Source organism: Eubalaena glacialis, chromosome 9 (genome assembly GCF_028564815.1).
Source record: "Eubalaena glacialis isolate mEubGla1 chromosome 9, mEubGla1.1.hap2.+ XY, whole genome shotgun sequence".
In the NCBI taxonomy this organism is placed as follows: domain Eukaryota; kingdom Metazoa; phylum Chordata; class Mammalia; order Artiodactyla; family Balaenidae; genus Eubalaena; species Eubalaena glacialis.
In genome coordinates this window covers 71,544,100-71,562,334 of record NC_083724.1, presented here as the reverse complement: position 1 = coordinate 71,562,334, position 18,235 = coordinate 71,544,100, and the positions used below count along the sequence as shown (strand labels likewise).

General features: G+C 42.0%; 1 protein-coding gene across 1 annotated transcript; it reads left to right on the top strand.

Annotated features, from left to right (window-relative positions):
- Window positions 1-13,652: 13,652 nt before the first annotated feature.
- On the top strand, window positions 13,653-17,978 carry KLHL9 (kelch like family member 9). The gene has a single exon (XM_061200468.1). It carries the CDS (start codon window positions 14,183-14,185, stop codon window positions 16,034-16,036), a length of 1,854 nt encoding a protein of 617 aa, XP_061056451.1. The 5' UTR covers window positions 13,653-14,182; the 3' UTR covers window positions 16,037-17,978.
- The last annotated feature ends 257 nt before the right edge of the window (window positions 17,979-18,235 follow it).

The window sequence follows — 18,235 nt, the reverse complement described above, 5'->3', positions numbered from 1 at the left end:
AGAACTAGAGTTCTCTAGTCCTGGATTTTCTACTTGTGTGGTTACTCATTCTATCTGAACTTCAAGTTAGGAGAATCACATTTTTTAAATGAGTGAGCAGTGTTATTAATTATATAATAAAAAGCAGATAGTAATTTTCCCCAGGCTTTACTTGCCCTGTAAGTGTGGACTTATCTGTAGGAGATAAAGGTTGATGCTCAGGGCCTGGATATAGGAGCCAAGGCAGCTGAAAAACTGGTGTGGCTACATTGACCCCAACCTCCTCTATCCTCCAGGTGCAGATGGCACAACAGGTGGCTCAGTGGCTCCTTTCTCTATTTCATGGGGACTCCTCCTTTTGCGTGACTCCACTTCTTTGTGGCTCTTCTTTTTCAGCCATCACTCCACTCTGCCCTTTATTTATTTATTTTTAAAATTTATTTACTTTATTTATTTTTGGCTGTGTTGGGTCTTTGTTGCTGCGCGGGGGCTACTCTTCGTTGCAGTGCGTGGGCTTCTCATTGCGGTGGCTTCTCTTCTTGCGGAGCACAGGCTCTAGGCACGTGCGCTTCAGTAGTTGTGGCATGCGGGCTCAGTAGTTGTGGCTCGCGGGCTCTAGAGCGCAGGCTCAGTAGTTGTGGCACACAGGATTAGTTGCTCTGCGGCACGTGGGATCTTCCTGGACCAGGACTCGAACCCGTGTTCCCTGCATTGGCAGGCAGATTCTTAACTACTGCGCCACGAGGGAAGTGCCACGAGGGAAGCCCCACTCTGCCCTTTAATGGCGTTAACCAAAGCCATTTGGATGAGGAGGGATACGGAAAGTCTTTAGAATGTTTGGCCACCTTGGCTTCAATGGGCTGAGTAGTGGTCCAAAGTGAGCCCAAAAAAACTGCACCCTTGTCATAAATTGCAGAACCACCTGTGGTGCATGTGCTTTGTGTATCCTGAAGAAGATATCCCATGACTGTAACAAGCATATAACTAACAACCACAGAGGATACCTCAACCCTGATAGGCCACCTGTTTGCATTGAGTACAAGATCCTGCACAATGTCAGAAAGAATGGCTGTAAGGAAGGCCAAAAAGGAGTTTGGCAGGCCTCAGAACATCCCTGAAGGCATCATTGTTTTTGTGCTCAAAGACAAGCTCTCCCTCTCCACTACTTGTCCCAAGGACACACATACACACACTCTTGCCAGGATGGCACCAAGTCCATCTTACTTTGTCAGTGTTCTAGTCAGTCACCAGCAGGTGGCGCCCGAGTCAGGTAGTTGGGGAGTGAGGCAGGGAGTGGGAGTAGCTTGATTAGTGATTAGTGATAGACACTCCTGTTCCTTCCCACCCACTGGGTCATTCTTTCCCCTCTGATAGTTTCCCTCCTTACCACACATTCCATCCTGACCTTTTCCTCATTCTCTCCTCATTCTTCCGCAGGCCCTGTGTGGCCGTACTGTGAACATTCCCGTCATTGAGGGCCATGTGACCCACTTGCCTTGCACTGATGTCATTGAGTCAGGCAACATGCAGTCTCAGTGAGGAGTTAAATCCCTGTGCAGGGTGACCAGCCAGCAGGGAGAATTTATTTATTTTGAGTTCAACGTTTGTTTCAAAACAGATGAATATCACAGCTATAGCAGATCTTTAAGTAGCACCTACCGTAGTATTAGGCCTTAGCATGTCCGTCTCAGTATCCAAGCACAGCAACATCCCTGTCTCCACCCAGTTCTGCATCCACTGTACAGTGGATACTTTTCTAATATCTAAAAAAGCCACTTTTAAGAGGGAACTCATCCTGTTTCTGAACCCCTTCAGAGCTGGACTGCCTGGAGAGCAGAAGGTGGGGTGACCCAGCTCACGGGTCCATTTTCAGGTCCCTAGCTTTGATTCCAGTTCCCCTCCAGTGGCTAGAGAGTGATGGGGGTGTTACTTGAACGTATGTGGAGATTTCCTCCCCAAGCCTGGACACAGTGTATTCTCCTTCCCCTCCAGCTCTGCTGAGGCCTTTCACGGCTCTCCCTTCCCTTTAGCCGCCTCCTGTCAGGAGGGGCAAGAGCAGAGGGCTCATCCTGCTTTAGCAGCGCCCCCAGACCCTGGGTCCACAGTGCCCCACAGTCAGAGAGTTGTGGTGACTGCACACAGACGGGCCCTTGTACCACCCACTCAGGGCTTCCTACCGCCCCTCTGGGGTGGAGGTAGGAAAGAAAGGCAGGTAATCTGTGAACACTTTTCACAGGAGCAGGGAGGTGAGCCAACACCCACGGCAGCCTTGCTGAGAGCTCCAATCCCTGCCAACACCACCTCCCAAAACACAGAGCCAGGGGTTCTGTGTCCCCTACTGGCATGTCCTCCTACATTCCATCCAGCACAGGTCACATGGGGAGAGGAGAGGAGATGTGGTGTGATCAGCTGTATGTTTTCCTCAAGGTTGAGAAGGGAGTAAGAGCGCCCAGCACTGCAGCTTTCATCAGGAAGGGTGTAGGGTCTTTTGTGCAGATGGAAGCTGTGGCCCACCATAGATTCATGGTCATAGATTTTTTTTTCCTCACACTTCTGAACTCAGGGGCTCACTGCTCCAAAATCTTGAGTTCCACTTTGGGGATGTGTGAAGTTTATTTTCTCTTACTATTCCTAGATGCTCAATGGGGAATCTTTGGCCCCGTGAGGCATGTATAACCTGATTCACTCCATGCCATGACTACGTAATGCTCAGGGTAATGAGGAAGCAAAGGAGAGGACTGATGGGTCCAGATACTGTGCTGTGGTCTTTGTTACAATTTCTCACTTTTATAAGCATCGAATGATTGCTGAGTAGTTACTTGTTTTTCTAATAAGAGTATTATGGAAAAAGTAATGAATTTTTAAAGTGGGCTATCTTCACAAATACAAATGAAGGAAACCAGGATGGTGGCGTGTCAGCAACGCCATCGTCAACTTCTCTCCCTAACCTTTGTCTCATTTTATAAGCCAAAGCCCGCTCTCAATAAAAGCTGAAGGGACCCCTTCCTTTCCCTAAATCCAAGCTCATAGGCTATTCTATTTCCCCCTAAACACAACAGAGACAAATGGCACCATTCTCCTTTAGGAAAAAAACAAGCATATATGGGGGAATAATAGTTATCCTTGCTGATGAGAAATAGAGATCATCCTTACCAGAGGATGTGATATAGGAGCTAATTGATGTTCTCTAAATGTAATGAAACATCTTTGTGAGGGAAAATTTCCTCTAAGGAGATTATTGGAGAGCACTACCGGGCTAATTGGAAGTGTCACCCGCCCCCCCCATAGACAAAGCCTAGGGCAGAGTTAAGGACATCCAGGGACCTGGCATCGTGGCCCAGGCGGGGGGACACAGACTCCCTGGGAAGCATTCAAATGCAGATCAGTTAGAGGGGGTGAAGCATAGTACTCGCTTCCACATAGCGCTTTGCAGATGGTTTCACAGTATTCTTTGAGTTTTATCCACTTTCTTGTAGCTCAGAAAGGTGTGGAGAGGCATGAGGGTCAAGAAGGGAGGGGACTTGCTCAAGGGCCACAGCTGGTAAGGAGCAGAGTCAGATTTGAGCACAAGACAGATTGGGGACCATTATTTTCTTCTCCATTTCATAGATGGCAGGAGATAACTGAGGCCGGGTGGGTCATATAAGTTAAAGTCCCTTCCCTCCAGTGGGTCCGGCTCACCCCTTTGCAGGTGGTTGGCGCTAAACCTGTATGAAGTCCTAGACTGGCCTTGACTCGGCACTGAATATTTAGAGGCTACTTGAACCCTGAGACTCCTCAAGGGAACCTGAGATCTTACTGTACTCACACTGGTGATAGATTAGCTAATTACCCAGGCAGATAATGTAATAGGATGAGAGGAGAATTAGGAGTGAGACATAGGGTGATCAGGGCAGGGGCTGTCTGTGAACCCAGGTTCTAGAAGGGGTGACTTGCTGTTCCTATGACCCAAACAAAACTCAACTTTCAACAAATATGTGGAATCCCAGAGACTGTCCACCCATGTTTTTAAGTGGAGTCCCCAGGATTATGGAGATATAGGCCCTCGGTATTTCACCTTCCACCCCGCTTGGAAAAAATGTTGAGCACACACCTCCAATGTATTTATTTTATTGATAATATACCTAGGTACTACAGTTATAAAATACTGTGCATATAATACAGTATACATTTGTAATAGAAATTTTTAAATGGATAATCTATGATAAAACATTTTAAAATTGTATCTTTTCATTATTAAAGGGACATCATGACATCCTCAAAAAATACACACACACTTCTAAGAAGATGTGACAATCTGCACTGATATGAGCTGCAAGGTAATTTTTCCAGGACTACTGTGATAGCTCACAGAATTCAAGTAGAAGTTAAACGATAAAGCCTGAGAAGAGGTAAGAACTGTATAAACTCCAGCAACCTTAGAACATTCTCATTCATGTGACTCAGCTCCTGAGTCTCAGGTTCTGGCTTTCTTGAGTCAGATTCTTAAGATTAGCTTTCTGATTGGCTCACACTGGTTTTATCATTCATAGCTTCCAGGTCCGGATATCAGGGCTGGAGGGCAGTTCTTAGGAAGGGGCTGTGAAGACAGATAACGTGTCCTCCTGCATTCCATCCTTGGTTTCCCGGTATCTACATCCTTCCCATTCACAGGGAAGATGCCCAATCCAGGTACCCCATCTGCTACTATAATGCCCTCAGGTAGAGACAACAAATATCACATCCATAAACTGCTTATAATAAACATCAGAGGGCCACTGTTTTCAGAGTATACTTTGTCCATCACAATCTTGTTAGACATTTTTGCAAATTACGGACCCAGCTGAAAATTTGAGTATGACCATACAAAAGAAGAAAAAGGAAGAGAGAAAAAAACAAAGCAAACAAACAAAAAACCCCCCAAAACTTCTTTATAAAAAAGACATTTATAATAGACATCTGATGCACCATTCACAGCTCCCTTTAAGACCTGAGAACTTACTCCCTTTAGCTGCTGATAGAGCTTCATGCTGACAGCATGCAGGTCTTCTCTGGAAACTGTTTTTGGCTAAAGTGACTCATTTAGCCCAAAGTTATTTCCCCCTCCTGGGTCAGCCTGCATCCAATTACTTGTCAATGTGGGGATATAAAGGCCTGGCCCCTTCTCTCTACCTCCACAGGGTCATCCCAGAGTCAGAGCTCCCTTGGGATTGGCTAAAGCCCTGCTGTGACTGCACTGCAGCTCAACTTCTACTCAAATTCTCTTTGCCACAATGACTGATCCACGCATTCTCCAGTAAACTCCTTGCGTGCTTATCTCTGTCTCAGAGTCTGCTTTCCCAGGTATATGACCTACAATAGCATAATATATGAGATCTTCTATTTTAACCCCCCAGACATTAAAAATAATGAATGAGCCCCACTCATATGGCTCTGCTAAGAGATTAAGCTATTTTTTTATTTTTTAACCTTTCCACTCTTCCCAGATGGACCATTTGGATCAGTTACTTCTTGGAGTAAAAAATGAAGTATTTCTCTTTCTCTGATGAAAAGTTAGTTTATATCATTAGATAGTAAGGGCACAGTAACATAATGACCAGAGAGATAGGGCAGAAGACCAGGTGGGGTTTCTCTTCTGATTGATTGTTCTGGTCTACTTAGACAACCGTTTCTGAATACACCCTTTTCTTTGCCTTTGGTCCCAGTCAAGTTTGTGGGGCTGCTCGTGTCTTCAACTGACGGATAATATAGGCACGACTGGTGCTACCTTAAGTGGCTACAATGGGACACATTTTAACTTATTAAAAACAGAATCTTTTGGGGGCTTCCCTGGTGGCGCAGCGGTTGAGCATCTGCCTGCCAATGCAGGAGACGCGGGTTCGAGCCCTGGTCTGGGAAGATCCCACATGCCGCGGAGCAACTAGGCCCGAGAGCCACAACTACTGAGCCTGCGCGTCTGGAGCCTGTGCTCCGCAACAAGAGAGGCCGCGATAGTGAGAAGCCTGCGCACCGCGATGAAGAGTGGCCCCCACTTGCCGCAACTAGAGAAAGCCTTCGCACAGAAACGAAGACCCAACACAGCCAAAAAAAAAAATAAGTCACAGGCTGGCAATACTGCACTCCAGCAATATTAAAAAAACAACAACAACAACAACAGAATCTTTTGAAAAGTATACAAAACAAATACATGTATAAGGTGTAAATGATTCAATTTATGGTCTTATAAAGTGTAGCACTCTTTCCACTGGTCTAATCCAAGATCACTTGTCTTTTCATTGGGTAGCATGGAAGCTCACTGGACTAGTCTTTCTAGGATGAACAGTATTAAATTTTTGTGGCAGTTTTCCTCATTTTTTTGTATTGTGTACTTGAAACATTGCAGGTTGGCAGAAGACAGCCAGCATGTAGCAAGTGTATTTAAGGTTAAATATAACCAGTATGCAGGAAATCAGCCAAAAGGCAAAAACAGTTCATGAGTCTACCTTCAGTACAAGAAGAATCCAGTTTCTTAGACATGTGGAAGTTTTTAGGCAGCAAAGGTAAAGGTGTGTACCTCTTGGAAAGCATGTAGTGAAGCTTGGGTAGAACAAATGGCATGGATGGTCGGTGCACTTGAGCCCTCACACCTGCTTGAAGGCTGCAGGATGTGACACTCAGCCCTTACCTTTCTTTGGGGGAGGAGGGGCCCTGCCATCACATGAATTTCTATCTTTGGACTCTGTTGGTCCTTGAGTTCCTCCATGGGTGGACTGTCTTTTCTTTCCTTAATTCATGCATAAGCCTCAGTTTCTTCTCTAGGATCTGGCCAGTATCTGACTTGTTCTTCTGAGTTTCACTACCCACTTTATCCATAAATACTGCTCTAATTTCTAGTAGGTTTAGGCTCTCAACAGAGGCTGACATCACTATGGATTTGTGCTGTGGATCTTCCTGTACCTTCCCAGTTTTCTGTGGATGAAGCATCTGACACAAACACTTCATCCAGTTTTTAAAGTTATTCTTTCATGGAGCCTGTAGCACGAACTGGGGAGACTTGCTCGCAGGGATCTCTGCTAATTCCCTGTCCTGGGCAAGGGAACTAATCTGTTATGTGGAAGGACCCAAATTCCTGCATCTCCTCTTTAATACTCTCCTTCTAAGAGTCTCCTAGGGTATGCTCCGTCCTGAGTAGATTATAGATTCTTGTCCTGTTTGCGATCCTTCCCACTCTGAGGGACTAATTCTGCAAGCCTATGAGAAGAATTAGAGCGGGCCCCTCTCATGGTCATCTGGCCTTCCTTTGCCACAGGTGAGGGTGAAGGGAAAGAGCTATCCAGGCCTGGGGACTGAATTTCTTTTCCCTAATCTGCTTGAGGGTTTCTTCCAAGGAGCTTTGCAACCTTGGCCATGGAGTTAGTCTTTGAAACATGGGTGACGGAAGAGGGAAAGATGGACTTGGGAAGTGTAGGTCAAGTGAGGTGGTGGTGTTGAAAGAAAAAGTGGGCAATAGGTTCCAGTATCTTTGCGTGCTCTGTGGGTTGAAAGTAAAAGGCAAGTGGTGAGGAAAAAATCCTTGAGTATTGTGGCATCCAGTGAAAAAAGGGATTTGGAGGTTGGCATGGAGCAGGACTGCGACCTTTTACTACTGTGTCAGGGGTAGAAGGGGCTGTTGCAGTCCTTATGCAAAGTTACAATGAACGTATTTTTCTAATGATAAAGTTAAAAGATCTGTTATAAAAAATGAATTTGTGAAACTGGGAATTTACTGTTAATAGAGAAATTTAGTGCACCCTCAAATATGAGATTGTACTCAGATATACTGTTGTGGTTTTTACCCTGAGATTTTCAGGGCCTACCCCCCTCCCAGTGTCAGTATGTGGATCAGATCATTAACCAGGAGCCCTGGGTCTGCCCAGCAGGTTGGAGGAGGGAACCTCCTTTTGGCTCCTTTTTCTCTCACCATACCTGCTCCTAGATCAAAGGAGCCACGCCCTGTCTGAAGTTGAAGACTTGTTCTCTTCGTAACAAAGACTATGGCAAGAGGCTTATTCCAATATCATGGTCAGTTCCTGCCAGGAAAGAACCTCTGATCAGCTCTGGAGGAAAATTCCCTAAAAGGAGCACATCTGCACAGACCAGAAGACTGCCAGACTTGGTCTCTGGCCCTGTCACACTTGGCCAGCAGGGGCTTCTTTTCCTGGGAGGGCTTTGTAGCCCACCCAGTTACTGGACCCTGCTTTCTGCTTCCTTTGAACTATGTGGGCCCTCATGTTTCAAAAGTATTCAACATAAAAAAGGAAGACTTCTCTTATATGTGTTTCTACAAAATCTGAAAATATCATTCAACTTTCACTTTCTATTTGTGTCCATCTGGGAAAACTTAAACCAGAAATCACAACAGAACAGGAAGTAGCTGTGCAAGTAGGAGAGGGCAGTGCAAGGAAAGGGAGTGAAGGAGGAGGGCTCCCTGGAAATTTCAGCCCTGAAGAAGGAAAGTACTGTGATATGGAAACCAAAGAATAGATCCAGGAAAGCAGGGAGAGGTGCCAGGCGCCAGAATCAGCAAAAGAATACAGTATATTTTTCCCATTCCAGCCTAGGAGATTCCCTTCAATTTCAGATATTGATTTAAGCCATTGTGGTGACTGAATATAAATCAAACATGTCTTTGATATGATCATACCTATCTTTCACTCTTCTAGGTTCTCACCAATTCAGTTGACTTTGTCAGTCAGCTATCAAGAGTGAGATGGTACAGTTTCAAACCAGTTTATAGAAAAAGACACGTAATATTCTCATATAGGTTTATGTGGAGAAAATGAAGAAAAGAGTTACCACTTATGGTTAACCCCGAGGAAGGAGCCATTCTAAAGAGCTTTTTATTTTCAGCTGCGCTGCCTCGGCATGTGGGATCTTGGGATCCAACCTGCGCCCGCTACAGTGGAAGCTCAGAGTCTTAACCACTGGACCGCCAGAGAAGTCCCTCTAAGAGCTTTAAAATGTATTTACATCAGCTCTACAAATATTTTTCATTCCATTTTCCATTTGAGAAAACCGAGACTCAGGGAAGTTGAGTTGCCTCCAAGCAGAATAAGGGTTCCATGCAGAACCTCACATAGTGAGTTATGAGTGATTCTTTAAGCAATATGTTGGATTTCTGTGGGGGTTTTTTAATCTAATTATTTTTACTTGCAGAATTATTCTTTTTCTTTTTGCCTGGGCTTCTCTTTTTGGTGGCTACATTTTTACTTTCTGATGATTTTAATCTATTTTTTGTTCTTTACCTTAGATTTTTGTGGAAGAGAAATTGTCCTATCTAGTTTCATTTTTCCATCTGATGAAGGAAATTCCTCAGAATTTTATATCCACTGCAGTATGGTTATTATTTTTTTTAATAAATTTATTTATTTATTTATTTTTGGCTGCATTAGGTCTTCGTTGCTGCGTGCGGGCTTTCTCTAGTTGCGGCGAGCGGGGGCTAATCTTCGTTGCGGTGTGCGGGCTTCTCCTTGCGGTGGCTTATCTTATTGCAGAGCACAGGTTCTAGGCACATGGGCTTCAGTAGTTGTGGTACGTGGGCTCAGTAGTTGTGGTACGTGGGCTCAGTAGTTGTGGCACACGGGCTTTAGAGCGCAGGCTCAGTAGTTGCGGCGCACGGACGGGCTTAGTTGGTCCACAGCATGCGGGATCTTCCCGGACCAGGGATCGAACCCATGTCCCCTGCATTGGCAGGCAGATTCTTAAGTACGGTTATTTTTGAGTCCACAAAATTTCATGATTTTTATAAACCCAATGCTGACTTCTGTAGAACAATTTAAAAGTTAATTAAGAAAGATCACCAAGCAAAAATATCAAAGTATAGAAGAGGAAAAATTCTTACATATATAGCTTTACCAGAAAATGAACTGTATTATAAAGCAGCAACAGTATAAATACAGTGACAGTAAGGAGTTAGGTGATCAGAGTAATAAAGAAAATAAATCCCAGGAGAGTTACCTGGTGGTCCAGTCGTTAGGACTCCAAGCTTTCACTCCTGTGGCCCAGGTTCAATCCCTGGTCAGGGAACTAAGATCCTGCAAGCCACATTGGTGCAGCAAAAAAAAAAAAAAAAAAAAAAAGAAAAGAAAAGAAATCCCAGAAATTGTTATATAATCTGTAGTAATTAAGTAAAGTAAAGGCTATCTTAGACGTTAATATGGAAGAAAAAAAGTTTCAGTAAATGGTAACAGGATAAATGCCTGGCAACCTAGACAGAAATCAATTTAGATTCTCATCTCGTATTATAGATGAAAAAAAAAATCCTAATGTACTATAAAAAATACATGTGAAAGATTTAAAACATAAAAGGGAATTGATAATCCATAAGATCAACAGAGGAATGAAAATGGGAGAGGATTGGTTCTACATGTTCAACATTCTGGCATTAGGAGAAAATGTAAAGAAAATGAGCTATTATTTGTAAACATAAAATTGACAAATAGTTGCATCATAGGAATATAGCTACCATCTGCATAAATGGTTTATATGTACTTTTAAGACTTAAGGATACATAAAAACAATTCACAAGGGCAGTACGAAACTAGTTAATGTCGTATACTGAAACACGAATAAAAGAACTAAAAATAGCAAACAAAGCATATGAAAAGGCATTCCAGCCTACTAGTATTTAGAAATGATTTAACAATGATGCTTGACATTTTAGGCTGTTATGTAAGCAGTTATTTAAAAAAAAATAAAATATTGATTTTTATGTGCTTTGTGCTACTACATACATTTCTTGAAATCTGTCCCCCAAAAATGTTTGTAAAAATTTTTAAAAATTATATCCAGTAATATAAACACACACTTTTATTCTCCAGGCGCTACCCTAGTTCTCTTCTTCCTTTCACAGATAAACTTCTCAAAAGAAGTTTCTATTCATTCTGTCTCCAAAACCTTTTCTCTTATTTAACCTTAGTCAGTATATTCCAATCCAGATTCTGTGGAATTAACTCTGCCAAACCAGCCCTCATTTTCCCTGAACATAAGATATCATGTTTTAAATGTATTTCTTCCTTGAAACATCCTCTCATCACCACTGTCTCCTGGTTGTCCTGCTATTGTGTTGCATACCATTCCAGTGTCCTTTTCAGGCTCCTTATTCTCTTCTCTTTATTAAAATATGAAGGTCCCTAAGGTTCAGTTTTTGGTCCTCCTATTCTCTATTTCTAAAAGACCTCATTCCTTCCCGGGCCTTCAGAGACCAGGGTAACCCAGCTCCTAGGTTAACACTTCTAGCCATAGCACTCTGAAAGTTCTAGAACTGTACATCCAGCATCAAGTCTTAGAATCTCTGCATCCTCCAGTTTCTGGTGACAGAAGCCGCTTTTCTTTTGCCTATGGTGTTAGTATATAATGTAGTTGAAATGAATTAATTGATTGATTAATATTTTATGTTTTCTTCTGGCAAAAAGGGAAGTTTCAAGAGGGCTGGCACTTCATTTTCTTTCTTCACTTTTTTAATACTATGAAGGCAGTCATAGAACCTGTGATTTAGATACATAACTTTAATTAAATGAATGAATGAACTGCAGTTCCATCCTTTAATTGAGGTTGCAAAATCAGTCTTGGTATTACTTTCTTAAAAATAAACAAATGCAAAAAGATTTGAAGGTAAAACTTTAAATAACTTAAAAATATAAAGATGAACACGTGTAATTAGCACAAATACAAGCAAAAATACTGAAATATAATAAATATAGTAAAATAGATATTTAAGTACATAAGTACATTAATAAGGTTATCTGTGATGGTCTGGTGCCCCCTATGAACTAGATGCTTTTACTTATAGTTGCTTACTACTACCAATAAATGTTTTGACAAATTAAATCCATTTATTTTATGATGAAGGCAGAAAAAAAAAGTCTTTTGAAATTACTAAACATGTGGGAGTACGACGAGTTGTACCTGTCCATAATTGTTTCTTTAAGAGCATACCTCTAGTTCCTTAGCTCTTAATCTTTCTTGCAAGCTTGATAATCAAGAGAAGGATTTCATGATTTCTTGCTCTGACAACTACCCAGGTGTAGCAGCTCTGTTCTTTCTTTTCCAGAGAAAAACTGTTTGCTTGGAAGTGCTTTTTCACAGCCATTATGGAGTCTTCACAGCTCAGGGGCGTCCTTCCATACCCAACTACTGCACCAAGCCGGTCTCCAGGACTTGCCAATGCTGATGAAGTCCAGTGAAGAACTTCTCCAGGCCAGTCTCATTCCAACCAACCTCTTATGCTGAACAGTTTGAAGATTTGCTGAAGCATCTGATGGAGGACAGCAGTGATTTGAGCCTTCTGGACCTTGCTGCCATCTACCAGAAACAACAGAAGACCATTGGAACCAGCTAAATGTCCATCGGTAGGGGACTAATCAAATAATGTAGGACACACCCATTCAATGGGAAACAGTACAGCTATTTAAAAAGATAAAGCAGTTATCTATATATGAATGAGAAGATCTCCAAGTTAAAAAAGATAGGTGCAGAACAGTGAGTATAGTATGCTATCTTTTATATTAAAAAAGGGGGAGAGTGTAATAAAAGAATGTACCTATATTCTCATCAGTTGGCATATACATAAAGAAACTGGAAGGATTTAAAAGACAGTAATAACTTCAAACTGTGGAAAATGTTGGAAGCAGTTGTGTCAAAGTATACATTTATTCATTGCCCAAATTCCAATTTACTAGTAATTTTAAAAATGTAAGTTAGTAAAATATCCATAAAGGGAAAGATCAGTAGCAGGGAAATACACACTCAAACATTGCTGGTGACAGTATTTTGGAAAAAAAAAAATGTCTTCAATCAGCATTCTGCCCTTAGGATTTATCCAAAAACAGGTAAAGTTTTGTGCTCAGATTCTATAAAACAGTGGAGAACAAGAAAGTATATATTCAGGAACAAATGTTGGGCAAGGAAACTATAGTTATGTGTAGTTATTAGACAATTGTGTATCCATTTACAAATTTGTGAGTGGAAAACAAAAGCATGAAAAATTTACTGATGATGGAATTCCATTGCGTGGCAAAAATTCAGGCTAAATTACATAGCATAGTCACAATTTGGTATTTTAAAAGAGGCAAATGACATGTTTTAAATGATTAAAATTTGAAACTATGAACCAAAGTTATAACTGAAGTGTCTATTAAATTGTGTGGGATAAGTTTTTTTTTTTTTTTGGCTGCGTGGCTCGTGGGATCTTGGTTCCCGGATCAGGGATTGAACCCGGGCCACAGAAGTGAAAGTGCCGAGTCCTAACCACTGGACCACCAGGGCATTCCCCTGCGGGATAAGAATTTTAAAGTTTTTTTTTATAGAGGAAAAACTTTAAGCATTTTCCCCCATGCTGCCTTTCAATTTCTACAAAAGCCGCATTTCACTGTCACTCAGAAGTAACAAAAGGAAGAAGCCAGGAAGTGTAAATTTCAAAGTATGCATTTAGGGGGACAGCTCAGCTGCTGTGAAAGGTTTAGGTCAAGCATAATATACATGCACCCATTCCAGCCCATTTAATGCCACACACAAAGTACCCCAAGAGGCCCCGCGGGCCCATCCTGCACAGCCCCGCCTTGCCCAAACCCCGCCCTTCCAGTCCCCCGCCCACTTCCTCCCATCCCCCACACGACCGCCCACGGGCGAGGTCAGGCGGCCGCGCAGCCGCAGTAGCTGCCACGGCCGCTCCTAGCCCGGGGGATCCTGGGAGCAGGCCTTTCCGGAAGGACCGGTTCGGCGTCGGGGCCTCGGCCCGTGTTGCAGCCCCGTGTTCCAGGCCCTTGCTCCAGGACGGGCCCGTAGCCGCGGCGACGTTCTAAGGACAGCGGAGGGCGCGGCGGGCCGCTCGCTGAGGTGCCCGGCTTCGCCGCCGAGCGAGCCACGGGGCCGCAGGACGTGGCGGCACCTCCCCCTTGGCTCGGAGCGGAACTGCGGGAGGAGCGGCAACGCAGGCCGGACGAGGTGAACCGGGTCACTAAACTGCCTTCAGGTGATGAATCATCTACATAATAAACAGATTTGAGGTCCACAGCCCTCTGTGGTCCTGCTGTAGAACAATTTTCAGAGAGTGACTGGTGTGTTCTGAGGTGTGCCACAGTGACTGTTTGCCCTTGATAAGGAAAGCAAGCTCTCTTGCTCTTGGGACATCCTCGTTTCCTTTAAAGCTTTCAGGCCATAACCTCTTTGGCCTGCATACATCTTTGTGCAAGAGGAAGGCTTTCACATGAAAGTGTCTCTTGGTAACGGTGAAATGGGCGTCTCCGCCCATTTACAGCCTTGCAAGGCAGGAACCACACGTTTTTTTACCAGCAATACTCACAGTTCGGTGGTTTTGCAAGGCTTTGATCAGCTTAGAATAGAAGGATTGCTTTGTGACGTGACCCTGGTACCAGGTGATGGAGATGAAATCTTCCCTGTTCATAGAGCTATGATGGCATCTGCTAGTGATTATTTCAAGGCTATGTTCACAGGTGGAATGAAAGAACAAGATTTAATGTGCATTAAGCTTCATGGGGTGAACAAAGTTGGTCTGAAGAAAATAATTGATTTTATTTATACTGCAAAACTTTCTCTTAATATGGACAATCTTCAGGACACACTTGAAGCTGCCAGCTTTTTGCAAATTTTACCTGTTTTAGACTTCTGTAAAGTGTTTCTTATTTCAGGAGTCTCTTTAGATAACTGTGTTGAAGTTGGACGAATTGCTAACACCTACAATCTTATAGAAGTAGATAAATATGTCAATAATTTCATCCTGAAGAATTTTCCTGCATTATTGAGTACTGGGGAGTTTCTGAAACTCCCTTTTGAACGGCTTGCCTTTGTGCTTTCCAGCAATAGTCTTAAGCACTGTACTGAACTTGAGCTTTTCAAGGCTGCCTGTCGCTGGCTAAGGTTGGAAGACCCTCGGATGGATTATGCTGCAAAATTAATGAAGAATATTCGATTTCCACTGATGACACCACAGGATCTCATCAATTATGTGCAGACAGTAGATTTCATGAGAACAGACAATACCTGTGTGAATTTGCTTTTGGAAGCTAGCAATTACCAAATGATGCCGTATATGCAGCCAGTGATGCAGTCAGATAGAACTGCCATTAGATCTGACTCAACCCACTTGGTTACATTAGGAGGAGTTTTGAGGCAGCAGCTGGTTGTCAGTAAAGAATTACGGATGTATGATGAAAGGGCGCAAGAGTGGAGATCTTTAGCCCCCATGGATGCTCCTCGTTACCAGCATGGCATTGCTGTCATTGGAAACTTTCTTTATGTAGTTGGTGGTCAAAGTAATTATGATACAAAAGGAAAAACTGCCGTTGATACAGTTTTCAGATTTGATCCTCGGTATAATAAATGGATGCAGGTTGCTTCATTAAATGAAAAGCGCACATTTTTCCACTTGAGTGCTCTCAAAGGACATTTGTATGCCGTTGGTGGGCGAAGTGCAGCTGGTGAGCTGGCCACAGTAGAATGTTACAATCCAAGAATGAATGAGTGGAGCTATGTTGCAAAAATGAGTGAACCCCACTATGGCCATGCTGGAACAGTGTATGGAGGCTTAATGTATATTTCAGGAGGAATTACTCATGATACTTTCCAAAACGAGCTCATGTGTTTTGACCCTGATACAGACAAATGGACACAGAAGGCTCCAATGACTACAGTCAGAGGTCTGCATTGCATGTGTACAGTTGGAGACAAGCTCTATGTCATTGGTGGCAATCACTTCAGAGGAACAAGTGATTATGATGATGTTCTAAGCTGTGAATACTATTCACCAACCCTTGACCAGTGGACACCAATTGCTGCCATGTTAAGAGGTCAAAGTGATGTCGGAGTTGCTGTCTTTGAAAATAAAATCTATGTCGTAGGTGGATATTCTTGGAATAATCGTTGTATGGTAGAAATTGTCCAGAAATATGACCCAGAAAAGGATGAGTGGCATAAAGTTTTTGACCTTCCAGAGTCACTTGGTGGCATTCGAGCTTGTACTCTCACAGTTTTTCCACCTGAAGAAAACCCTGGGTCACCTTCCAGAGAATCGCCTCTTTCAGCACCTTCAGATCATTCTTAGGACCAAGGTGTAATACCTTTGCAGTGCATCATGGATGATCCCATACTTCCCCTTCAGTTGTATCTTCTTACATTGATTGGTACAGTTATTAGATAAAAAGGTAATTGATGTTATTTGTATTGCTTGGCTTAGTATGTTTATCGAATGGTTAACAAATGCATTCTGAAAACGTGTTTAACATAGCCAGTTTAACAAATGTAAAAAGATAAGTAGAAAAATGTTTGTTAGATGTCTTTTTGTGGTGTTGTGTAAGTCAAAGTGTAGGTGATTGTAGTAAATGTATAATTATGTTCATTATGCTTCGAAGTTGAAAGTTTTCATCTTTGACTACAAAACATCAAAGGGAGGCTGCCTGCTCTAACCTAAAATAATAAACAAAAAAGGTCTCCAAGCCTTATTAGCTGCCTCCCTTTTTTCATAGAGTTTTTGACATAGCTGCCAACTCACCAGATTGTGTGGGTACATTCAGAATATGTGGTGATTCTTGGCAGACCAGAGAAATAATAAATTCAAAAATATTAACTCAAAAAATAGTATAACCCTAAGTCAGGATTTCATATCTTTCTGGGGAGAGGGAGAGAGAAAATACACACACACACACACACACACACACATACATACATATGTATATGCATGCATACACATACATAATTTTTAAATCAATTGGCACTTTAGCTATAGTGAAATTGTTTTTAAATTTAAATTCTTTTCTTCCACCTAGCAGCTATTTCTGTTCAAATGGAAATTCAGTACTAGAGAATAAATGTCTGTGTAGTCTTGCGGAATTGATGTAGATAAGAACTACAACATTAAATTGACAACCAAATTTGTCATTTGACTGAATTGTTACTACAGATGAAACTTGTCACTTTTTCTGCTTGTATATTGTTTTCTGTAGAGTTGCCTTTATACAGGTTATTTAGCAAAGTTCAAGTCTCAGAGAATTGCTTTTGCTCAGTAACTTTAGGCTCTGCTACATTCCACCTTTTTGTTCAGTAAAACTTATGAACAAGACGAAGAAAAACATTCTGAACAAAGCTATAGGTTTTTAAGTTCAGTCTCCCAACTTAGTCATTCTAACACGACTGTTTGATTTGAGGTGGTTGCCCTGGTGCTGCTCCAGCCCATGTGCATCCTGAGCTTTGTGTGATCTGCCTCAAGGCTATAATCTGAGCAAGCAGAAGATGTACTGTTTGGCGTCAGAGCAGAAAAATGTCCTTTTGGCTATGTCTAAAGGACAGGACCAACTTCAGATTCCCTAAGAAGCCAGCTGTAGAAAGCCTAGGACACTGCTGTCTTGTAGGCAGTACTAAAGTAGATCTTCAGCCTCTTCAATACCAAGGGCATCCCTACTGGTTCAGAACCACATGGGGAGATCTTAAATGGGACCTTATCCGCAAATGGAATCATAGGAGTCCTCCGAAGTGAGTGATTCTGAAGAATCTGAAGAGTTACTTCCCTGGAATAATTGTCTACCTGAAGAAATAATTTACATATATACATTTACATACATATGTTTATATTTATATCCCTATACTTGGGAGATTGTCATAGTGTAAATCAGGAACAACCTTCTCTTTATTGACAACCTCATAATAAAACTCAGGAACCAAGACAAAAGGAATTGGCTTCAAGGGAACTGAACCTCACTGCCCATACAGGTGTTGATTCATTTTAATGCTTTTATGATTTCTGCATTGGCAGAAAATTTCATACTTCCTATTTTTTTTAATGATTCAATTTTTTATTACTAAAAATAGCACATTTGAGAACATTTAGGAAGTAGAAAAAGTAGAAATTGCTAATAACTTTGTGCATTGAATAAGCAAGAAATAGCATCCCAATTATTTCCTTAATTATTAATGAAGTTAAATATTTGTGTTTTTTGAGTAGCTGTGTTCTTCTTTAATCGAATGTTAATATCCTTTGCCCTTGTAATACCTATTGGAGTTGCTTCCTTTTTCATATCGAGTTATAGGATCTCTTTATATAATAAATATAATTTAACTGGCATTTGCTTGCATTGACTTTTTTTCTCAATCTGTTAGAGGTTTACAAAGGCAGGGCCGTTTAGTTAATTTTTGAGATCAAATTTGTCCATCTTTTTGCATTTTGACCTTTTGGGTATAATTTTGCTGTGGTTCCTTTATTTTTTACATCATTTTGATGTATTACTTTTTTGGTGCTAATTCTGACATG

What these genes read in the sequence shown, in the direction of transcription:
- KLHL9 (XM_061200468.1), top strand. Translation starts at nt 14,183, where the DNA reads ATGAAAGTGTCTCTTGGTAACGGTGAAATGGGCGTCTCCGCCCATTTA.